Source organism: Vidua chalybeata, chromosome 13, assembly GCF_026979565.1.
Source record: "Vidua chalybeata isolate OUT-0048 chromosome 13, bVidCha1 merged haplotype, whole genome shotgun sequence".
Classification (NCBI taxonomy): Eukaryota; Metazoa; Chordata; class Aves; order Passeriformes; family Viduidae; genus Vidua; species Vidua chalybeata.
In genome coordinates this window covers 19,997,763-20,021,482 of record NC_071542.1, presented here as the reverse complement: position 1 = coordinate 20,021,482, position 23,720 = coordinate 19,997,763, and the positions used below count along the sequence as shown (strand labels likewise).

The 23,720-nt window shown below is 59.3% G+C and overlaps 1 protein-coding gene across 1 annotated transcript in view; it reads left to right on the top strand.

Annotated features, from left to right (window-relative positions):
• TLE3 (TLE family member 3, transcriptional corepressor) overlaps positions 1-23,087 on the top strand; it is a 35,377-nt gene extending 12,290 nt beyond the window's left edge. The window contains 16 exon segments of the mRNA XM_053954344.1: positions 35-109; positions 7,318-7,522; positions 9,145-9,161; positions 11,998-12,117; positions 12,505-12,555; positions 12,685-12,840; positions 12,930-13,062; positions 14,997-15,146; positions 15,149-15,180; positions 16,231-16,307; positions 16,450-16,699; positions 17,961-18,208; positions 19,074-19,221; positions 19,786-19,936; positions 20,973-21,049; positions 22,022-23,087. Coding sequence (XP_053810319.1) covers positions 35-109; positions 7,318-7,522; positions 9,145-9,161; positions 11,998-12,117; positions 12,505-12,555; positions 12,685-12,840; positions 12,930-13,062; positions 14,997-15,146; positions 15,149-15,180; positions 16,231-16,307; positions 16,450-16,699; positions 17,961-18,208; positions 19,074-19,221; positions 19,786-19,936; positions 20,973-21,049; positions 22,022-22,129 — 1,998 coding nt within the window. The 3' untranslated portion in view covers positions 22,130-23,087.
• The last annotated feature ends 633 nt before the right edge of the window (positions 23,088-23,720 follow it).

Here is a 23,720-nt window from a genome sequence, read left to right as displayed (position 1 = left end):
GGCTGTGGCTGACCCGGGCCCTGTGTCCCCACAGCACCAACAGCAGGTGGCCCAGGCTGTTGAACGTGCCAAGCAAGTGACAATGACGGAGTTGAATGCTATCATCGGGGTACGTGGACTTCCCAATCTGCCTCTCACCGTGTGTATTCCCCTTTTATTCCTATCATTTACCATATCCAGAGGCAACCCTGCGCTCAGGAGGGCACACAGGGCGGCTCCCAGTCCCCGGCCATCCCAAAACCCCAAAACCGCCCCGATCCCACAGCTCCTGGCTGTCCCAAAACCCCAAAACCGCCCCGATCCCACAGCTCCTGGCTGTCCCAAAACCCCAAAACCGCCCCGATCCCACAGCTCCTGGCTGTCCCAAAACCCCAAAACCGCCCCGATCCCACAGCTCCTGGCTGTCCCAAAACCCCAAAACCGCCCCGATCCGGCCCCCAGCAGGACAGGGCTGGGAGCTGCTGCCTCCCTGGCAGCTCCAGGATTCCAGTGGGATGTTCCTGGGGAGATTTGGGATGGGAGCCTCCCGCAGCCCCTGAGGCCAGGCTTGTCTCTGCCGGGCTGTTGGTGTGGAATGTGCTGTGCCCTCGGCGGAGTTGTTGTTCCATGCATTGACCCTTTCCCCTGCACAGACTGAGGCGTTTCTGATTGCAAATTAACAATTTAAATCGTTTCTGGAATTGCTGTCACTGCCTTGATCCTGCAGCAAACCCCGGGACGTCGGAATTCCCAATCCACGTCCTGGCCAGGTGGCTCCAGAGCTCCTCTGGCTTTGTTTCCCAGAAAATACTCATTTATAATGATTTTAATTTTTTTAATGACTATTTACACTTCTTAGGCTTCACGGATCTCTATAATTCTCTGTGTCTAACTTGCTCTTCCTCCATTTTCCTGTATTTTATGAGTGTTGCCCACTGTGGAATGGTGCTCCGGGCTCCTCTGATTTTTGGGAATGAGGCAGCAGCCGGATCCCTCGTGGTGGGGCTGGTGCCACTTGGGAAGTGCCCCAGGAATGGGAGCTGAGCTTTGGGGTGACGCTGCACCCTCCTGCTGCTCCTCACCCGTTTGGGGTGGGCTGGGGACGGAGCAGGAGCTGCTGGAGGTGGCAGATACTGGAATTCAATTAAGGGGGATGAGGAGGCCCGTGACCCCCATTCCCTGGATAATTGCTTCCCTGGGTCACAGCGAGGCCCTGCTGTCATTCCCAGCCAGCCCAGCCCTTTAATTGCTTCCCTGACAAGCTCCCAGTGGGAATCACAGGAGGGAGGGACACGGTGCTGGCAGCAGCTGGCCTTCCATGGCTTGTCCAGAGATGGGGAGCAGCTTTGGGTGGTGGCTCCGTGCTCCTGCACCTGCTCCAGAGCTTCCCAGAGCAGAAAATCCAGAGGATTTTGCCTTTTTTTCCTCCCCTCTGCGCAGGGAGCGGTCGGTTACTGTAGGGTGGCTGCTGGCAGGAGGGGGATGGTGATCCCATGGCAGGAGGGGATGGTGATCCCATGGCAGGAAGGGATGGTGATCCCATGGCAGGAGGGGATGGTGATCCCATGGCAGGAAGGGATGGTGATCCCATGGCAGGAGAGGATGGTGATCCCATGGCAGGAGGGGGATGATCCCATGGCAGGAGAGGATGGTGATCCCATGGCAGGAGAGGATGGTGATCCCATGGCAGGAGGGGATGGTGATCCCATGGCAGGAGGGGATGGTGATCCCATGGCAGGAGGGGATGGTGATCCCATGGCAGGAGGGGGATGATCCCATGGCAGGAGAGGATGGTGATCCCATGGCAGGAGAGGATGGTGATCCCATGGCAGGAGGGGATGATCCCATGGCAGGAGGGGATGGTGATCCCATGGCAGGAGGGGATGGTGATCCCATGGCAGGAGGGGATGGTGATCCCATGGCAGGAGGGGATGATCCCATGGCAGGAGGGGATGGTGATCCCATGGCAGGAGGGGGATGGTGATCCCATGGCAGGAGGGGATGGTGATCCCGTGGCAGGAGGGGATGGTGATCCCATGGCAGGAGAGGATGGTGATCCCATGGCAGGAGAGGATGATCCCATGGCAGGAGGGGATGGTGATCCCATGGCAGGAGGGGATGGTGATCCCATGGCAGGAGGGGATGGTGATCCCATGGCAGGAGGGGATGATCCCATGGCAGGAGGGGATGATCCCATGGCAGGAGAGGATGGTGATCCCATGGCAGGAGGGGGATGGTGATCCCATGGCAGGAGGGGGATGGTGATCCCATGGCAGGAGGGGATGGTGATCCCATGGCAGGAGGGGATGGTGATCCCATGGCAGGAGGGGATGGTGATCCCATGGCAGGAGGGGGATGGTGATCCCATGGCAGGAGGGGGATGGTGATCCCATGGCAGGAGGGGATGGTGATCCCATGGCCTGCCATGGTTTTTAGAGATGGTTCCAGGCTCCTCCCAGAGCGTGGGGCTGGTTTGGGTGGCAGCTCCAGCCCGAGTCCCCAAATGCAGAGGATTTGGTGTCTTGCCCTGCCCCTCAGCAGGTTGTTTTTGTAGGGTTGCCCACATGGACACGTCCCTGGCTTGGTTTGCTCAGCACTGGGGTCGTCCCAGTGTCCCTGGGCTCCAGCCCTGGCTGGCCCCACTGTCCCCAGCCTGCCCCAGCACCTCGGTGCAGGTGCTGCACCACCCAAACCCCACCACAAACGGTGCAAAGCTCTTTTTTTTGCCCCTTTTGAGGTCAAGAACTGGTAATTTTATGCATCTGGGCCATTGTCTCGCAGCTCCTGCGCTCGAGGCTGGGCTGAAATGGAGCCTTGATTTGGTTGTAGCCCTGGAAATGATTAAACTCCGTCACTAAATTTAACGCCGGCGCTGAACTGAAGTGCTGAACCATTAAATCGGGAACAAAGGCATGGAGCGTGATGGACATAATCCAATTAAAGCCACTCCACCAGCAGACACTCCTTTGCCAGCCTTCCTCCCAAATTCAGAACCTCTTCCCGTGTCCCCATCTCAGGGTGGGTGAGCAACCCCAGGAGCTCCGTGGGTGCTGCCCCGGGCTGGCTCTGCAGGATTGTTATCCCTCCCTCTCTCCCTCCCTCCCCAGCCTGCTGTTTTTTGGGACTCTGGGGACATCGCTCCCTGCCGGGGTCCTGCCAGCCCAGGAGGAGCCCAGCTGGTGCTGGAATTCAGTCGGAGCCCCAGTGCAGCATCCTGAGGGATCCGACTTGTGGATGGGCTCGGTCACTCCACCATCCCGGAATGCTGCTCCAAATCCTTGTCCTGTGTGTGTCACTTGTCCAGCAGGACCTCGGTCCCTGGGCAGGGGGATTTGGGGTTCCCAAAGAGCCTCCCCATCCCTGGGCTGCTGCAGCAAGCCCTCACCCGGTGGTGCTGTTGGAACACAGGATTTCCAGGGTTGGGATAAGGGATGGGAGGGGAGGGACCTTTCCAGCAGGGGACACTCGGGGCAAGCAGGACCTGTGGGGTTTGTGCCCCTCCTGGGAGCCTCCAGGACGTTGTTCCCGAGGGATGTGCAGGAAGGATGGCGCGCTGGGAGCCTGGGAATTCTGCAGCACCACCCTGGGATGAGCCCCAGCTCCTTGGCTCACCCTGCTCTCCTTGCCACGGGAATGACCTGCCCTGGGACACGGATGGAGCTCTGCAGCCCTGCTTTGGGATCTTGGCTGACACGGGGACGAGGCTTCGGGGTGTCCCACACGGATTCTGCTCTCCACTGCCAGAGGGGAGGAAACCAAACCCGCCTGGAGATGCTGTGGGCCACCAGGGATGTGTCCTGATCCTGGTTCCCACGTCCTGCGAGGGGCTGTTCCTGCAGCTCACCGAGCCCGTGGATGGATTTATCTGTTGGCAGCCTAAAAACCAGGAAGAAATCCCAGTTTTTTTTTTTTTCTTCTCTGCTGGAGCAACTCCAGGTGCTGATTCTCCTCCCCGTGATGCTGCTGCATGGTGGGGCTGTGCCGTCCCCTGGGCTATTCCAGGGTTGGAATTGCCATCCACATCCTGGGAATTGGAGTGCTGCTGTTCCACGAGGCCACGTCCCTTTTTTTGGGTGGCAAGCTGCTGGGATGAGTTACAGCGTGCAGATCTTTCTGGAAGCTGGGGATGGCTGAGGATAAACCGCTGGATCTTGGTGTGTTCCAGGGATGGGCACCAAGGGAGAGCTCCCAGAATGTGGGAATGGTTGGAGGTGCTGGAAAACCACCTGGGGCCGTTCTCTGGGATGATGCTCTGCTACAATGGCCAGCCCTGCCTCTCCCTCAAGTGGGTGGAAATCCTGTGAAATTGGGATCGGGAAGAGCCCTGAGGATCTGTTCCATTTGTTTTGGTGCCAGAGGATTGATCCTGGCACTGAGGAGCTGCCGAGGGACCGACCTCAGCTCCATGTCCTGGTCTGGGGACACTCTGGAATGTCCACCCTGAGGATGCTTCCCCATCCTGCTGGCAGAACCAGCTCCTGCTTTTGGAGAGCTCGGGGATTTATGGATTTCCTGCAGCAGAGGCCTCCGTGTGGCTGCTGCTGCAGCTGGGATCTTGGAGCTGCTTCCATGGATCTCCTGTGCCTGGGGCTGCAGCCTCTGCCCTCAGCTCCCACCTGGAATCTTCTTCTGGATGGGGATTTCCCTCTCCATCCCACAGGGATGAGAAAGCAGCTCTGGAAGGGCTGGGTGACCCAGCCAGGGCTGGCTCCATCCTGCTGTGTCCATGGAGTGGGACAGGACGTCACCTTCTGCTGCCCAAAACGGGTCCTTCCCTCGGGAATGGGCCGGAGCTGTCCCCCCCAAAACTTGGACTTGATGTGGGGAAACTGATCCTGGAATCATGGAATGCTTTGGGTTGGAAGGACCTTAAAGCCCGGCCAGTGCCACCCCTGCCATGGCAGGGACACCTCCCACTGCCCCAGGCTGCTCCAGCCTGGCACTGCCAGGGATCCAGGGGCAGCTGGGAGCACCTTCTGCAGCTCTGGGCAAGATGTGCTGGGGCTTGCCTTGATGGAGCTGGTGGCAACACGGACGGAGCCCTCCATCCCCGGGGGTGTTTTGGGGAGCCCTCCATCCCCGGGGGTGTTTTGGGGAGCCCTCCATCCCTGGGGGTGTTTTGGGGAGCCCTCCATCCCCGGGGGTGTTTTGGGGAGCCCTCCATCCCTGGGGGTGTTTTGGGGAGCCCTCCATCCCCGGGGGTGTTTTGGGGAGCCCTCCATCCCCATGGCTGTTGTTTGGGGTGCCCTCCATCCCCAGGGCTGTTTTGGGGTGCCCTCCATCCCCATGGCTGTTGTTTGGGGTGCCCTCCATCCCCATGGCTGTTTTGGGGAGCCCTCCATCCCCATGGCTGTTGTTTGGGGTGCCCTCCATCCCCATGGCTGTTGTTTGGGGAGCCCTCCATCCCCGGGGGTGTTTTGGGGAGCCCTCCATCCCCGGGGGTGTTTTGGGGAGCCCTCCATCCCCATGGCTGTTGTTTGGGGTGCCCTCCATCCCCAGGGCTGTTTTGGGGTGCCCTCCATCCCCATGGCTGTTTTGGGGAACCCTCCATCCCCATGGCTGTTGTTTTGGGGTGCCCTCCATCCCCATGGCTGTTGTTTTGGGGTGCCCTCCATCCCCATGGCTGTTGTTTTGAGGTGCCCTCCATCCCCAGGGCTGTTTTGGGGTGCCCTCCATCCCCAGGGCTGTTTTGGGGTGCCCTCCATCCCCATGGCTGTTGTTTTGGGGAACCCTCCATCCCCATGGCTGTTTTGGGGTGCCCTCCATCCCCATGGCTGTTGTTTGGGGAGCTCTCCATCCCCATGGCTGTTTTGAGGTGCCCTCCATCCCCATGGCTGTTGTTTTGGGGTGCCCTCCATCCCCATGGCTGTTTTGGGGAGCCCTCCATCCCCAGGGCTGTTTTGGGGTGCCCTCCATCCCCGGGGGTGCTTTGTTGTGTTCCTGGGGGTGTCCTTTGGGCTGGCCCTTGTGCCAGCAGCTCCTGCTGTCCATCCCTGCCCCTCGTTGTGCCCTGGGACAAATCCTGATCCAGGCTGTTTGTGGGGACCTGGGGGGGGGCTCCGGGGGTCCCCAGCCCGTGATTCCCGTTGTGCTCAGATGCCCAAATGGGATTTCCCTGGGATGCTGCTGGAGGGGCTCTGGCTGCAGGCAGGGGCAGCAGCTCCAAGACCCTCCTGGCTGGACCAGGGCAGGCCTGGGGGGCTCTCGGAAGCGGCTCCGTGGATTCCAGCTGCTTTTCTCCCGAGATTGTTTGAAGCAGGGGATGTGCCTGGTTTTCCCTTCTCTCCCCAGAGCTATGGTTCAGCTTTTTCCAGCTCAGCTGGGCTGGGCAGTGAATCTCCCATGGCTGGAGGAGTGCTGGGATGGCTGCAGCTCACTCCCAAAAAAAAAAATCCCTGGGAGCAGCTGGGGGCTCTGTGCCATCCTGGCTGGGCTGCAGCTCCGGGGAATGCGGGAATGTCCAACCCCGTGGTGGGAATGCAGGATCCCTGCAGGGTTTATCCAGTGCCAGGGGTGCCCACTGGTGTCACAAAGGGGCTGGGAGCAGCAGCATCCTGGGATGGGACCAGGACATGGTGTGGAATTCTCCTCTCCCCATGAAGCACCTGGAAGCTGCTCCTGAGCAAATGAGCACAACTGGCTGGGAGGCTCCTGGGTGCTGGAATTTTCCCTCTCTGACTGGTTTAGCTGCTGCCCCTCCAGCCATGGAGCCTCTCTGCCTCCTGAGTGGGATTCTTGGGGTTTTTTTTTTTTTTTCCTTTCACTGCTGGAAAAGCCAAACTAACCCTGTCCTTGGGGACGAGCGTTCCGGGGAACTCGGGATTATCCTGGGGAACTCGGGATTATCCCAGGGAACCTGGGGGTTATCCCAGGGAACTTGGGGTTATCCCGGAGAACTCGGGATTATCCCGGAGAACTCGGGGTTATCCCGGGGAACTTGGGGTTATCCCGGGGAACTTGGGGTTATCCCAGGGAACTCGGGATTATCCCAGGGAACTTGGGGTTATCCCGGGGAACTCGGGTTATCCCGGGGAACTCGGGATTATCCCGGGGAACTTGGGGTTATCCCAGGGAACTCGGGATTATCCCAGGGAACTTGGGGGTTATCCTGGGGAACTCGGGGTTATCCCAGGGAACTCGGGATTATCCCGGGGAACCCTGCCACGTCCTGGGCGCATCCCTGGGCACCTCTGCTCTCCTGCTAACCTCTTCCTTCCAGGCATCATCCAGCGGGGGCCGCTCCCCCGGCGTGGCCGGGGCCGTTCCCTTCCCGGGGCCGTTCCCTTCCCGTTCCCGTCCCGGTGGCCCCCGCCCGGCTCACTGGTGCTTTCGTTGCAGCAGCAGCAGCTCCAGGCTCAGCACCTCTCGCACGCCGCGCACGGGCCCCCGGTCCAGCTGCCGCCGCACCCCTCGGGGCTCCAGCCGCCCGGGATCCCGCCGGTCACCGGCACCAGCTCGGGGCTGCTGGCGCTGGGCGCCCTGGGCAGCCAGGCACACCTGGCAGTCAAGGATGAGAAGAACCACCACGACCTGGACCACAGAGGTGAGAGGGAGGGCGGCTGCTCCTGCGGCCGCGGTGCTGGGCTGGGTCGCTTGGAAGGGAGGAGAGGGTTGGAAATGGCACCAGGGTGCTCCCAGCTGGATTTGGATACTTCCAGGGATGCAGCTGCTCTAGGCAACCTGTGCCACCTGTGTCGGGGCCTCACCACCCTCACAGGGGACAATTCCTGCCCAGTATCCCACCCAAGTCTCCACTTTTCCGCTATGAAGCCATTCCTTGTCTCCTGCATCCCTTGTCCCCAGTCCCTCTCCAGCTCTCCTGGAGCCCCTCCAGGCCCTGCAAGGGGCTCTGAGCTCTCCGTGGGTCGTTCCTTTCTCCAGGTGAACATTCCCAGCTCTCCCAGCTGCTCTAGGCAACCTGTGCCACCTGTGTCGGGGCCTCACCACCCTCACAGGGGACAATTCCTGCCCAGTATCCCACCCAAGTCTCCACTTTTCCGCTATGAAGCCATTCCTTGTCTCCTGCATCCCTTGTCCCCAGTCCCTCTCCAGCTCTCCTGGAGCCCCTCCAGGCCCTGCAAGGGGCTCTGAGCTCTCCGTGGGTCGTTCCTTTCTCCAGGTGAATGTTCCCAGCTCTCCCAGCCTGGCTCCAGAGGGGCTCCAGCCCTTGGAGCAGCTCTGTGGCCTCCTCAGGAGCTGCTGCAGGACCCCTCAGATGCTGGGGGAACTCCCTGGTCCTGTCGTGACTCGTTTCCCACCTCCCCATGCCTCGGGTCAGCTGCGTTCAGATCCTGGGATTGCGCTTTTAGGGATGCAGAATTCCCTACAGTGGTGCTCAGCCCTTGGTGGAGCCTGGCTGCAATTCCTGTGCTGTGCCTTAATGGGAAAGCAGCCTTTGCCCTCCTCCTCTTCCTCCTCCCCTCCATCACCACCAGAGCCTTCCCATGGTCAGGGGCCCAGCTCTGTGCAGCAGGAACGTGGTGGTTTCCCCCGTTATTTGGGATCTGACCATTTGTCAGAAGATGGAAGGATCTGTGGATCCGGCTGCAAACCTGGGGGTTCAGGATTGTCCTGGCAGATCCCCCTGTCCACCAGCACAGGAGGATTTGGGATGTTTCCACTCTCCCGTTGGCAGGGCAGGTTCCCACAGCCTCTCTGAGCTGTTGGGCTCTGCTGGGGGATTTGGGGTGGGGAAAAAAGCAGTGAGACAAAACTGTTGGCAGCAACGCTCCTGCTCCGTTGCTTTTCCCGGAGCGTGGATTCAGATTGCCAGAGATTCCAGGGGAAATGTACAATTTGGGTACAAAGGAAGGGCTGAAGCACCTCTTGGATGTGGAGCTGTGCCCCCAGGGCTGTGGGGTGACTGCAGGGACAGACACCTGGAGCTGCTGCCATTCCCTTTGGGTCCAGGGCATTCCCAGCTGTGTTTGGCCCGATAAATCACGTGGACAAAAAGGGGCAGGAATGGGATGGGAGAGATGGATGGATGGAGGGAGATTCTAAAGCTGGGGAGAGCCCAGGCAGGGCTTGAGGTTTAAGGGTTTGAGTTAAGAGCACGAGGAGGTTCTGGGTTTATTTTTCTGGTTTAAGACTTATCCTAACTTGCTTTATTTTCCTGTCTCTGTTTTGGCTGTGCCCTCCCCTCTGCCCTGGCATCTCCTGAAGAGCGAGACTCAAGTGCAGTAAGTCCCATTCCTTCCTTTTGCTGCCACTTTTTGGTGTCTGCACGGCTGAGTTTTATTTATCCCTTAAAAACCCGCCTGGTGGCTGGGAGCTGCAGGGCTGCCTTTGGCACAGGTCTTATTAACTAATAAACCAGGCAATAAAATCCCTCATCCTGCCTGGAAGAGCTGTGCTGGGATGAGCGGAGTCACCTTCTCCGTGGTGGTGGCTTGGAAATTTGATTTAAATCCCTTGGCTTGTGGCAGAACGTCAGGAAATTCCATCATTTTGGCTGAGTGAGCGTGGTCAGACCCAGAACCCCTGGGTGGCCAGGGAAGCTGCTTCATTCCTGATCACTCCCCCCTTATCTGGGGTCACTCATCTGGGATGGGGTTGGTTAATTCTCCGTGTTACGCAAGGACTTGGAAGCTCAAGCAGCTCCTAACCAGGGAAATCCTGGATTTTGGAGGCGCCTCGCAGGCTGCCCTTGGGATGGATTCCCTGGGAGCAGGGATGGGAGAGGATGTGGAGGGTGGCAGGGGCCAGGTGAGGGCTGCCCTGCTCATGGAATGGGGCTGAGCCAGCACCTCCCACCCCAGTTCAGGGAAAATGGGACACGAGCAGGGACTCCTCCACGGGAAGGGCTGAGAAAGGTCTGAAGGGGCAGCGCAGGGAGGCACTGCAGGTGTCCCAGCACGGCCTGGACACGTCCCTGAGCTCTCTGTGCTGCTGACGAGGTGGGGCTGGCTCCAGGTCGGGCTCGGCGATCCCGGAGCTCTTTTCCCCGAGTCCAGCGTTCCGTGTGAAAAGCTGCCAGGACAAAAAGCCCCGGCTGAGCTGCGGCTTGGCAGCGATTTCCTGCCAGCCCCGAGCCCACAAACGGCCCTTTGGAGAGTGGGGAAAGGGAAGTGCTCTGCGAGGGGGGAGAGGCAGAGGGGAATTGGGCATCATTAACCCGCTCCTCGGGCGGGCAGGGGGCCGTCGGAGCCGGGCAGCTTCCCAATCCATAAACTGCGAGCCGGGGTATTCCCCGTGGAGGTTTAATGTGTGCGATAATCAGCGTTAGTCATTCATATTTTCCCCAGCCTTTGCCTGTGCAATAAAAAATATTTAGTTCCTTGGCGGCGGGCCAGGAGCGGGGCTGAATGGATCGATGCCTCTAAATGCCTGACATGATTCTCTGGGAGCTGCGAGGGTTTTCAGCATGACTGCCTGGGAAGAAAGAGCTCCATGTTATCCAAAGCTGCTTAGTGGGGACCGAGGAGAAACATGAACTGCTTTGGTTCTCCCTTTCAGCCGGGGAGAAAGGCGGGCACGGCTCGGGAACGGCTCGGGAACGGCTCGGGAACGGCGCTGCTCGGCGGGGCTGGCAGGCTGGGGGAGCAGGGGTGGATCCTGCTGATCCTGGGATTCAGGGAAATGAGCAGGGATGGATCCTGCTGATCCTGGGATTCAGAGGGAGCAGGGATTGCATCCTGCTGATCCTGGGATTCAGAGGGAGCAGGGATTGCATCCTGCTGATCCTGGGATTGAGCAGAGGGAGCAGGGATGGATCCTGCTGATCCTGGGATTGAGCAGAGGGAGCAGGGATGGATCCTGCTGATCCCTGGGATTCAGAGGGAGCAGGGATGGATCCTGCTGATCCTGGGATTCAGAGGGAGCAGGGATGGATCCTGCTGATCCCTGGGATTCAGAGGGAGCAGGGATGGATCCTGCTGATCCTGGGATTCAGAGGGAGCAGGGATGGATCCTGCTGATCCTGGGATTCAGAGGGAGCAGGGATGGATCCTGCTGATCCTGGGATTGAGCAGAGGGAGCAGGGATTGCATCCTGTTGATCCTGGGATTCAGAGGGAGCAGGGATGGATCCTGCTGATCCTGGGATTCAGAGGGAGCAGGGATTGCATCCTGCTGATCCTGAGATTCAGAGGGAGCAGGGATTGCATCCTGCTGATCCTGGGATTGAGCAGAGGGAGCAGGGATTGCATCCTGCTGATCCTGGGATTCAGAGGAGCAGGGATGGATCCTGCTGATCCTGGGATTGAGCAGAGGGAGCAGGGATTGCATCCTGCTGATCCCTGGGATTCAGAGGGAGCAGGGATGGATCCTGCTGATCCTGGGATTCAGAGGGAGCAGGGATGGATCCTGCTGATCCTGGGATTCAGAGGGAGCAGGGATGGATCCTGCTGCTCCCCGGGACTGAGGGGAGGGAATGTGCAGGGGGATGTGGGATTGGGGCCAGGCATCCTCCTCGTTGTGCTGCCGTGTGTGCCTCCAGCGTTCCCCGGGAATGCCGGCGTCTCCTGGGCTCTGCTGTCTGGAGCAAGGGCAGAATGTCCCCTGTGCCACTGGCACTCCTGGTCACGTGGCTTTTCCAGGACATTTTGTGGCTGTCCTTTGGCTCCAGGGCCGGGATGCAGCCGTTCCTTCGCTCCTCCTGGCTCAGGCTCCCAGCTCTGCCGGAGGGAGAACTCCTGGGCTCTGGAGCTTTCCTGGGAATGCCAGCTTGTCCTGGGCTTTGCTGCTTGAGGCAAGGACAGAATTCCCAATGGGCAGAGCTGTGCCGTGGGCTCTGCCATTCCTGGCCATGTGGTATTTCCCAGATGTTTCTATGAACAACCTCCTCCTGCATTTTCCTGCTGTTGCAGCTCAGGTGTCCGTGGACACCCTCACAGCATTCCCAGTGCTCCCAGCGAGGCTGATGTTGCTTTGTCCCCTTGGATCCTGTGGCACGGGGTGGGGACCAGGGGGTCTCACCCCTGCTGGGGCAGGGCTGTGCGCGTCCCCTCGGGAATCTGCTGCTCGTGGAGCCCCGTTTCCTTCTGCTCCCCCTTCAAAGCTTCTCCCATCCCCACAGAATAATTCCGTGTCCCCCTCGGAGAGCCTGCGGGCCAGCGAGAAGCACCGGAGCTCCACGGACTACAGCATGGACTCCAAGAAGCGGAAAGCGGAGGAGAAGGACAGCATGAGCCGATATGTGAGTGACAGCCACGGGGACACCTGGGCGTGGCGTTTTGGGGGCAGGAAGCGGGATTTGGGGTGATGTGGGTGAGCTGGGGCAGAGAACCGTGGGGTCATTCAGGCTGGAAAAGGCCTTGGAGACCGTGGGGTCCAACCGTCCCCCCACGCTGCCGAGGCCACCATAATCCGTGTCCCCAAGTGCCACATCCACTCCCCTGGCTGACTGCACCCCTGGGCAGCCCCTTCCAACACCTGACCGCCTTTTCCACGGGAGAACTTCCCCTGATCTCCAGCCAGAGAGTCCTGCTGCTGCTGGGGGTGGTTTGGCTCCTCGGGGTGGGGGGGGCTGATCCCCCCCAGTTTTTGGAGCTCTCTGCGGCGTGTGACACGTTTCGTGTTCCAGGACAGCGATGGTGACAAGAGCGATGACCTGGTGGTCGACGTCTCCAACGAGGTGAGCTCTGGGATTGGGACGTGGGAGGTGATTCCTTAGGGGGACCTCCCAACACCGGCCTGAAGGGTGAAGCCGGAGGGAGCCCTTCCTTCCCACGGTGGGAATTGCAAGGCTTTTGCCATCTCTCAGGACCCCGCCACCCCCCGGGTGAGCCCGGCCCATTCCCCCCCGGAGAACGGCCTGGACAAAGCCCGCGGGCTGAAGAAGGGCGACGCTCCCAACAGCCCGGCCTCGGTGGCCTCCTCCAGCAGCACTCCCTCCTCCAAGACCAAGGACCTGGGCCACGTACGTCCCTCCTGGGGGGTGCCTGGGGCAGGGCTGGGGCTCCCAGCAGCTGGAGCTCATCCCTCCTTCTCCGTCCCTTCTCCCCCCAGAACGACAAATCCTCCACGCCCGGCCTCAAGTCCAACACTCCGACGCCCAGGAACGACGCTCCCACCCCGGGCACCAGCAGCACCCCGGGGCTGCGGCCCATGCCCGGCAAACCCAGCGGCATGGACCCCCTGGGTGGGTACCCGTGTCACCGCGGTGTCACCATTGTCCCCAGCACAGCTTCACCTCGTCCCTGTCAACGGGGAGCAGCAGCTCTGGGGGGGATTGCATTTATGGGGGACCTAATCCGGGGCTGGACAGCTGATGGGGTGAGGAGGGAGGTCTGGTCGTGGAGTGAGCGGGGTTGGGATGAGGGGACGCAGCCTCAAGCCGTGCCAGAGGAAGTTCAGGTTGGACGTCAGGGGGAATTCTTCGTGTAAAGGGTGGTCAGGCCTCGGCAGGGGTTGCCCAGGGAGAGGTGGTGGAGACCCCATCCCTGGAGGCGTGCAAGGAATCCCGGGATGTGGCACTCGGTGCTTTGGGCTGGGAAGAAGGTGCTGTTGGGCCACCCACAGTGTTGGGTTTTTCCATGGCCGTGCTTTGCTCCGCACCCTGCCCGTGTCCCCCCGGCCCTGCTGGTATTCCAGCTGTCCCCCCGGCCCTGCCCGTGTCCCCCCAGCCCTGCTGGTATTCCAGCTGTCCCCCCGGCCCTGCCCGTGTCCCCCCAGCCCTGCTGGTATTCCAGCTGTCCCCCCCGGCCCTGCCCGTGTCCCCCCAGCTGTGCTCATGTCCCACTCCCTGCCTCTGTTTCCCTGTGACACCCTGCCCGTGTCCCCTGACTCTTTGCCCGTGTCCCCCCCACTCCCTGCCCGTGCCCCCTGTGCCCCCAGCCCTGACAGTGCCCCCACTCCCTGCCCGTGCCCCCCGTGCCCCACACCATGCCCATGCCCCACTCCCTGCCCATGTCCCCACTCCCTGCCCGTGCCCCAGCCCTGCCCGTGTCCCCCACTCCCTGCCCGTGACCCGTTCCCTGCCCGTGCCCCACTCCCTGCCCGTGCCCCACTCCCTGCCCGTGCCCCCCCTGCCCGTGCCCACTCCCTGCCCGTGCCCCAGCCCTGCCCGTGCCCCACACCATGCCCATGCCCCCCGTGCCCCACTCCCTGACGGTGCCCCACTCCCTGCCCGTGCCCCCCGTGCCCCACTCCCTGCCCGTGCCCCCCGTGCCCCACTCCCTGACGGTGCCCCACTCCCTGCCCGTGCCCCCCGTGCCCCACTCCCTGCCCGTGCCCCCCGTGCCCCCAGCCCTGCCCGTGCCCCAGCCCTGCCCGTGCCCCAGCCCTGACAGTGCCCCACTCCCTGCCCGTGCCCCCCGTGCCCCAGCCCTGACGGTGCCCCACACCATGCCTGTGCCCCACACCATGCCCGTGCCCCAGCCCTGCCCGTGCCCTGCTCCCTGCCCGTGCCCCACTCCCTGCCCGTGCCCCCCGTGCCCCACTCCCTGCCCGTGCCCCCCGTGCCCCACTCCCTGCCCGTGCCCCACTCCCTGCCCGTGCCCCAGCCCTGCCCGTGCCCCAGCCCTGCCCGTGCCCCAGCCCTGCCCGTGCCCCCCGTGCCCCAGCCCTGCCCGTGCCCCCCGTGCCCCACTCCCTGCCCGTGCCCCACTCCCTGCCCGTGCCCCCCGTGCCCCAGCCCTGCCCGTGCCCCACACCATGCCCATGCCCCACTCCCTGCCCGTGCCCCAGCCCTGCCCGTGCCCCACTCCCTGCCCGTGCCCCCCGTGCCCCAGCCCTGCCCGTGCCCCACACCATGCCCATGCCCCACTCCCTGCCCGTGCCCCAGCCCTGATGGTGCCCCACTCCCTGCCCGTGCCCCCCGTGCCCCAGCCCTGCCCGTGCCCCACACCATGCCCATGCCCCACTCCCTGCCCGTGCCCCAGCCCTGATGGTGCCCCACTCCCTGCCCGTGCCCCCCATGCCCCAGCCCTGCCCGTGCCCCACACCATGCCCGTGCCCCACTCCCTGCCCGTGCCCCCCGTGCCCCAGCCCTGCCCGTGCCCCACACCATGCCCATGCCCCACTCCCTGCCCGTGCCCCCCGTGCCCCAGCCCTGACGGTGCCCCGCTCTCGCAGCCTCGGCCCTGCGGACGCCCATCTCCATCGCGGGCTCCTACGCGGCGCCCTTTGCCATGATGGGGCACCACGAGATGAACGGGTCCCTGACGAGCCCCGGCGCCTACGCGGGGCTGCACAACCTCCCCCCGCAGATGAGCGCGGCCGCCGCCGCGCCGCCGCCGCCTACGGCCGGTCGCCAATGGTGAGCTTTGGAGCTGTACGTAGCACTTTTAGCTCCTTTCTCTCTGAGGGGAGGGCTGGGACCTTGGGGTTCCCTCTCAAAGCCAGCTGTGCTTTGGGTCAGAGGGGTGTGGGGTGGAGATGGTTCTTCGTGGGGTGACCCGCGCGCGTGCCAGTGGGTTGGGGTTTCTCCTTCCCGTTCCTTGGCCCCTTATCCCATTCCTCAACCCCTCTCCCGTTTCTCTCACTAAACTCCGGGTTTAAGGCAGAACAAAGAGTCCAACGCTGCCATTAAAGCAGACTTTGGGGTTTCTGCCATTGAAGTTTGGGGTTTCTGCCATTAAAGTTTGGGGATTCTGCCGTTAAAGTTTGGGGGTTTTGCCATTAAAGTAGACTTTGGGGTTTCTGCCATTAAAGTTTGGGGTTTCTGCCATTAAAGTTTAGGGTTTTTGCCATTAAAGCAGACTTTGGGGTTTCTGCCATTAAAGCAGACTTTGGGGATTCTGCCATTAAAGTTTGGGGATTCTGCCTTTAAAGTTTGGGGTTTCTGCCATTAAAGTTTAGGGTTTTTGCCATTAAAGCAGACTTTGGGGTTTCTGCCATTAAAGCAGACCTTGGGGTTTCTGCCATTGAAGTTTGGGGATTCTGCCGTTAAAGTTTGGGGTTTCTGCCATTAAAGTTTGGGGATTCTGCCATTGAAGTTTAGGGTTTTTGCCATTAAAGTAGACTTTGGGTTTTCTGCCATTAAAGTTTGGGGTTTCTGCCATTGAAGTTTAGGGTTTTTGCCATTAAAGTAGACTTTGGGGTTTCTGCCATTAAAGCAGACTTTGGGGTTTTTGCCCTCGGCGTGCTGGGCACAACATGGCTGACCCCATCCCTGGGGGCTTGGTAGCAACACGGGGAGAGGGAGCACGCCCCACCTGGTTCTTGCAGACCCAAAACCTTCCTGCCAGGGGGAAATGCCAGTTTGAGCAGCAGGGGAAAAGAGGAGCTGCCCAGTGTCCCCAGGGGTCACGGACGGGAAGCTGCGTGGCATTCCCGGCCTCACCCGTGTCCGTGCATCTCTTGGCAGGTCGGGTTTGACCCTCACCCACCCATGCGAGCCCCGGGCCTGCCCTCCAGCCTGGCGTCCATCCCTGGAGGGAAACCGTAAGCCCCGCTTGGATTTTTGCGGGATCGGAGGGGACGAGCGGCCGGGAGGGGAGACGGGGGCGGCCTCCACGCAGGGCTGGCGTGTGACGGCGCCCACGAGCCCTGTCCCTGGAGCTGAGCCCTTTCCCACCCTTGGCAGGGCCTACTCGTTCCACGTCAGCGCGGACGGGCAGATGCAGCCGGTGCCGTTCCCGCACGACGCGCTGGCGGGGCCCGGCATCCCGCGGCACGCGCGGCAGATCAACACGCTGAGCCACGGCGAGGTGGTGTGCGCCGTCACCATCAGCAACCCCACGCGCCACGTCTACACCGGCGGCAAGGGCTGCGTCAAGATCTGGGACATCAGCCAGCCCGGCAGCAAGAGCCCCATCTCCCAGCTGGACTGCCTGGTGAGGGCCGCGGTGCCCACCGTGGGGCTGCTGCTGTCCCCAGGGCTGTGTGCCCTGCCTTCAGCCACCTCTCATGTTGTTCATCACCTTCTCCCCGTTAGCGTCAGCATCTCACAGACATTGCTGTCTGTGTTTCCTCTTTCCCCCGCTGCTCTCCCTTTCCTCTTCCCCCCCTTAACACCCTCTTGCTCTTCCCCATTACCGACTCTTTGTCTTCCATCACTGTCTTTCCTCTTGCCGTTACCTCTCTTTTCCCCCTTTAAATTTCCCTTTTCCTCTTTCCACATCAACGTCCCTTTTCCTCTTTTCTCACCCTGTTGCCCTCTTCTCCTGTGATGGTCCTTTTCCCTCTTATCCCATCAACATCCCTTTTCCTCTTTTCCTTATCAACATCCCTTTTCCTCTTCTCCCATCAATATCCTTTTCCTCTTCTCCCTATCAACATCCCTTTTCGTCTCCCCATCAACATCTCTTTTCCTCTTCCCCCATCAACATCCTTTTCCTCTTTTCCTTATCAACATCTCTTTTCCTCTTTTCTTTATCAACATCCCTTTTTCTCTTCTCCCCATCAACGTCCCTTTTCCTCTTTTCCTTATCAACATCCCTTTTCCTCTTCTCCCATCAATGTCCCTTTTCCTCTTCTCCCATCAACATCCCTTTTCCTCTTCTCCCCATCAACATCCCTTTTCCTCTTCTCCCCATCAACATCCCTTTTCCTCTTCCCCCATCGTCTCTTTTCCTCTTCTCCCTATCAACGTCCCTTTTCGTCTCCCCATCAACATCCCTTTTCCTTTTCTCCCCATCAACATTTGTTTTCCTCTTCCCCCATCAACATCCCTTTTCCTTTTCTCCCATCAACATCCTTTTCCTCTTCTCCCTATCAGCGTCTCTTTTTGTCTCCCCATCAACATCCCTTTTCCTTTTCTCCCCATCAACATCTGTTTTCCTCTTCCCCCATCAACATCTGTTTTCCTCTTTTCCTTATCAACATCCCTTTTCCTCTTTTCTTTATCAACATCCCTTTTCCTCTTTTCTTTATCAACATCCCTTTTCCTCTTCTCCCCATCAACGTCCCTTTACCTCTTCCACCCATCAACGTCCCTTTTCCCCTTCTCCCACCCCCTTGCACTCCCTTTCCTCTTCCCTCTCCCCATCCCTTTTCCTCTCCCCCCCATAACACCCCTTCCCCGCGCGCCCTTTCCCTTCGGTCGCCGCCTGCCCCGTCCCCAGCCCTTTCCCTCACGCTCCCTTCTGTCCCCAGAACAGGGATAACTACATCCGCTCCTGCAAGCTGCTGCCGGACGGCCGCACGCTGATCGTGGGGGGCGAGGCCAGCACTCTGACCATCTGGGACCTGGCGTCGCCCACGCCGCGCATCAAGGCCGAGCTGACGTCGTCGGCGCCCGCGTGCTACGCGCTGGCCATCAGCCCCGACGCCAAGGTGTGCTTCTCGTGCTGCAGCGACGGCAACATCGCCGTCTGGGACCTGCACAACCAGACCCTGGTCAGGTGAGCTCGGGGATCCTGCCGTGGGAAGGACCTTAAAGGTTGTTTTGAGCCCGTCACGTTCCTTTTTGTCTTCTGTCGGCGTCCCTTTCCCTCTTCCCCCACAACGTCCCTTTTCTTCTCTTTTTGTCAGTGTTCCTTTCCCTCTTCCCCCACAATGTCCCTTTTCTTCTCTTTTTGTCAGTGTTCCTTTCCCTCTTCCCCCACAACATCCCTTTTCTTCTCCTTTTGTCAGTGTTCCTTTTCCTTTTGTCAGTGTCCCTTTTCCTTTTCTTTTTGTCAATGTTTTCCTCTTCTTATGTCAACATCCCTTTTCCTCTTCCTTCATCTATGTCTCGTTTCCTCTTTCCCCACCCCATTGCCATCTCTTTCCTCTTCCCTCCCATCACGGTCCCTTTTCCTCTTCTGCCCATCATGGTCCCTTTTCCTCTTCTGCCCATCATGGTCCCTTTTGCTCTTCTGCCCATCATGATCCCTTTTCCTCTTCCCTCCCATCATGGTCCCTTTTCCACTTCCCTCCCATCACGGTCCCTTTCCTCTTTTCCTTGAGCAAAACCACCTTCCACTATCCCAGGCTGCTCCAAGCCCTGTCCAACCTGGCCTTCAACATTGCAGGGGTGGGGACTCCACCATCCCCTCTGGGCTGGAGCCAGGAACACCCTCTGGTGATGCTGCACCACCTCGGGGTGCTCATCCCTGAACCAGCCCGGTCCTTGGCCAGGCTGGTGCTCCTTTGCCCAGGATGCTCCTGGATGGATTTCCAGGAATGCTCGGTGTGGATGAGCCTCGAACGCGGCTCCGCGCTTCTTCTAGCGCTCCCCTTGCAGAATTCCATCTTTTTTTTTTTTTTTTTTTTTCTGCTCCCAAGGCAATTCCAAGGCCACACGGACGGGGCCAGCTGCATAGACATCTCCCACGATGGTACGAAGCTGTGGACGGGGGGCCTGGACAACACGGTGCGCTCCTGGGACCTGCGGGAAGGGCGGCAGCTGCAGCAGCACGACTTCACCTCCCAGGTAGGGCAAGGGACCAGGGATCCATCCCCACGGGAAACACGGGGTCCTGCTCAGCCCCTGGCTCCTGGGAGGGGCTTTTCCTGCTGGGAAAACGGCCCTGGGAGCTCCGAGCGTGGCTGTTCCCGCTGGTTTCGGGGTGGCCCAGGAATGCCGGAGCCGTGGGGCTCCCTGGGTCTTGTGCCAGCTCCTCTTTTCCGTCCTGGCAGGATGAGGCTGCTGTTGAGGAAGCAGCTCTTCTCGTGGGATGCCTGTGGCTGTAACGGGGTTCTCTGGGTGCCCTGTGTGTGGGGATGAGAGCAGGGATCAGGCTCAGCAGAGCCTGCCAGAGCCCTGATCCAGAGGAACAGAGCTGGGACCTTGTGTCCCACTGGCAAGGGCAGCAGTATCCATGGGGATGGAGCCATCCCAACCCAGGGATCCGCCTCTCCCCACCCATCTGGGGCTGGCCAGCACCTCCAGCAGTGCCACAGATCCCAGAACGGTTGGGTTGGGAGGCACCATGAGGATCTCTCATCCCAACCTTCCGTGGGGGCGCCGGGATGATCTCCCCGTATCTTCCCGCAGATCTTCTCTCTGGGATACTGCCCGACGGGCGAGTGGCTGGCGGTGGGCATGGAGAGCAGCAACGTGGAGGTGCTGCACCACACCAAGCCCGACAAGTACCAGCTGCACCTGCACGAGAGCTGCGTCCTCTCCCTCAAATTTGCCTACTGCGGTGAGCGGGCAGGGATGGGCATCGCGGAATCGTGGAGTGGTTCGGGTTGGGAGAGACCTTCCAGCTCGTCTCTGGGGCACCTTCCATCTTACCCCCCTCCCTGGACCCCCTCCTCGTGGATGGGAGCGTGGAATCGTGGAATATTTGGGGTTGGAGGGAACCTTAAGTTGGGACAACTCCCTCTGTCCCAAGGTGCTCCAAGCCCCATCCGGCCTGGCCGTGGACACTTCCAGGGATGTCCATGAAGTGCAGGAGGGAACAGTGCCCAGTGAAGCAAGGGAGGGCTGAGCACGGATGTTTCCAGCAGGATCCATCCCATGGATGCTGCACTTGGGGTTTATTCCCATGAACCCATCCCGGTTGTGGTGGGGTTTATCCCCATAAAACCATCCTGGCTGTGGCCGTGGTTATCCCCATAAACCCATCCTGGTTTTGGCAGGGTTTATTCCCTGGGTTATCCCCATAAACCCATCCTGGATGTGGTGGGGTTTATTCCCATAACCCATCCTGGATGTGGTGGGGTTTATTCCCATAAAACCATCCTGAATGTGGTGGGGTTTATTCCCATAAGCCCATCCTGGATGTGGTGGGGTTTATTCCCATAACCCATCCTGGTTCTGGCAGGTTTTATTCCCATAACCCCATCCTGGTTCTGGCAGGGTTTATTCCCATAACCCATCCTGGATGTGGTGGGGTTTATTCCCATAACCCATCCTGGCTCTGGCAGGGTTTATTCCCATAAACCCATCCTGGCTCTGGCAGGGTTTATTCCCATAAAACCATCCTGGCTCTGGCAGGGTTTATTCCCATAAAACCATCCCAGCTGTGGCTGCAAACGGCCACGGGGCACCACCAGAGGTGGGAAGCAGCACTTGGATTCTTCCAGCAGAGTAGGGCTGGGCAGGACTCCCCAGGGAACCTCCAGGTTTTCCCATTTCTCCCAAATCTCTGGGCTCAGACAGCCTGTGGGGACAGGGAAGGGTTGGGGAGGTGGCCCCGGCAGCGTTCGGCTGCTGATCCCAAATTCCTGCTGCAGGGAAGTGGTTTGTGAGCACTGGGAAGGACAACCTGCTCAACGCCTGGAGGACGCCCTACGGAGCCAGCATCTTCCAGGTAGGGGCTGCTCCCAGATTCCCATTCCCAATTATCCTGGAGAGAGGGGGGATCCTTTGGGATGGCTGGGTGGGTGTCAGGGCGCAGGATATGGTGCTGCCCCCAGCATGGATGCTGCTGAGGGAATCCTGGAATCCCACCCCGCTGGGTTCTCTCTCTCTCCCTGATCCCTCTGGGTTCTCTCTCTCCCTGATCCCTCTGGGTTCTCTCTCTCTCCCTGATCCCTCTGGGTTCTCTCTCTCTCCCTGATCCCTCTGGGTTCTCTCTCTCTCCCTGATCCCTCTGGGTTCTCTCTCTCCCTGATCCCTCTGGGTTCTCTCTCTCCCTGATCCCTCTGGGTTCTCTCTCTCTCTCCCTGATCCCTCTGGGTTCTCTCTCTCCCTGATCCCTCTGGGTTCTCCCTCACCCTGCTGGGTTCTCTCTCCCTCACCCCACTGGGTTCTCTCTCTCCCTGATCCCTCTGGGTTCTCTCTCCCTGACCCCGCTGGGTTCTCTCTCTCCCTGATCCCTCTGGGTTTTCTCTCCCTGACCCTGTTGGTTTCTCTCTCCCTGACCCTGCTGGGTTCTCTCCCCCTGACCCTGATGGGGTTCTCTCCCCCACTAATGGGTTCTCTCTCTCCCTGCCCCTGTTGGGTTCTCTCTCCCTTCCCCTGCTGTTTTCTCTCTCCCACTGATCCCTCTGGGTTCTCTCTCCCTGACCCTTCTGTGTTTTCTCTCTCCCTGACCCCTCTGTGTTTTCTTTCTCCCTGCCCCTGCTGGGTTCTCTCCCCCACTGATGGGTTCTCTCTCCCAACCCTGCTGTTTTCTGTCTCTCCCTGACCCTGCTGAGTTTTCTCTCCCTGCCCCTGCTGGGTTCTCTCTATCCCTCACCCCTCTGGGTTCTCTCTCCCTGCCCCTGTTGGTTTCTCTCTCCCACCCCTCTGGGTTCTCTCTCCCCCACTGATGGTTCCTCTCCCCTCCTGCTTTTCCCAGTCCAAGGAATCCTCGTCCGTGCTGAGCTGCGACATCTCGGCGGATGACAAGTACATCGTCACGGGCTCTGGGGACAAGAAGGCCACGGTCTACGAGGTCATCTACTGATCCTGGGATTTCCAGCACTCGGGAACGCCCCGGGAATGCCGAGGGGAGGCCCCGGGCCCGGCCCAGCTCCACCGGCACCCGCCACACTCGGATTTATTTGGAGATCTGCAACTCTGGCACACATGGAAGCCCTAAACGGATTTTTATTTGGTTTTAAGGTTTTGGGGTTCCTTTTGATTTTTTTTTTTTTTTTTGGTTTTCCGGTTCTTTCCGTCTGGCTTTGGTGGCACTATAAAGGACTCCTTTTTTATTGGGACTTTTTTTTTTTTTTTTGTGCATCCCGCATAAGACTTGTGAAAAATGTAAATACTGGACTAGGAAATAGCGTGGGAAGGGGGGACCCTCCCAGTACACTTAGTTGTGTATTTTTGTCTGCTGTAATTGTATTCCACTGATGGTTTTGGTGGTGGCAATTTTATTCTGGGGGTTTTTTGGTTGGTTGTTTTTTTTTTTTTTTTTTTTTTTTGTTGTTGTTGTTGTTTTTGTTTTTTGGGGTTTTTTCCCCCCCTCCTTTTTCCTTCCCCACTCCGGGAGTGTCCGTGGGGACTTTGCCATCCAGGCTGAGCAGAGATGTCCACTGGTGAAAAGTTGTTCCTCCTGTCGTGCGTCGTGTGTTAGTGATGGTGGGGAATCGCTCGGATCCTCAGCTACTGACGGGACATCAACACAATCACCTTGGGGTTTGTTTTTTATAGATGGATTTATGGATTTATCCTTTTTTTTTTTTTTTTTTTTTTTTCCCGTGCTTGGATGTTTGAAGAAAAGGGGAAGCCCACGCAAGCCCTTCTTGGTCTTCGGACAGAAGCAAATGAGGAGTGATTTCAAAGAAAGCTTAGAAAAATTCAGCTCAGGGAGCCACGAAAGATAATAGCAAACTTATGTGTTTTGTATTCAAATGAAAGTAAAGAATTAGAATTGATAACCTTGAAAAAAAAAAAAAAGACAAAAAAAAAGAAAATACAGTTTTTTTTAAAAGCGAAAAGTTTACTAACAAGTAGGGTTTGTGTGTGGTGGGGGGCTGTTCGTGGTCCTTGTGGGCTTTATGGTCTTGTGTCTTCTGGTTTTATGGAGCAACTCCCTCCCCCCACAGGCCTTTTGTACTAAAGGGTTCCAAAAAGGACATAAAAAAAAAAAAAAAAAGACAAAAAAAACCCGAAGACCTAACGGGAAAATAAAAGTATTTGTGTAGCAGCAGTGCTCACCTGTATCGTAGCACACGGCAGAGGATTTTTATACCGCATTTTTATGGATTATTTTTGGCGAGTTGGATCTGGTCCAAAAGGAAATAAAAAAAACCAGATGTTTAGGGTTGAGGGGAGAACGGTTGGGAGAGGAGGATGGAGAAGACCTGGAGCTGCAGCCCTCCCAGGAGCCTCCATCCCATCCCATCCCTCTGAGGGATCCATCCCCACCCATCCCATCCCTCCGGCTGCTCCCGGGGCAGACAGAGGAGCTGGGAAGGAGGAGAGATCTCCCGGGAAATCCCGGTGTTCCCATCGGAATGAGAGGGTTCTGAGCTGAAAGTGAGGGAAGGTTCCAGGCTTGGGGTGGCTCCGTGGGAGGGTTGGGATCACTTCGGGTGACCCAAGGA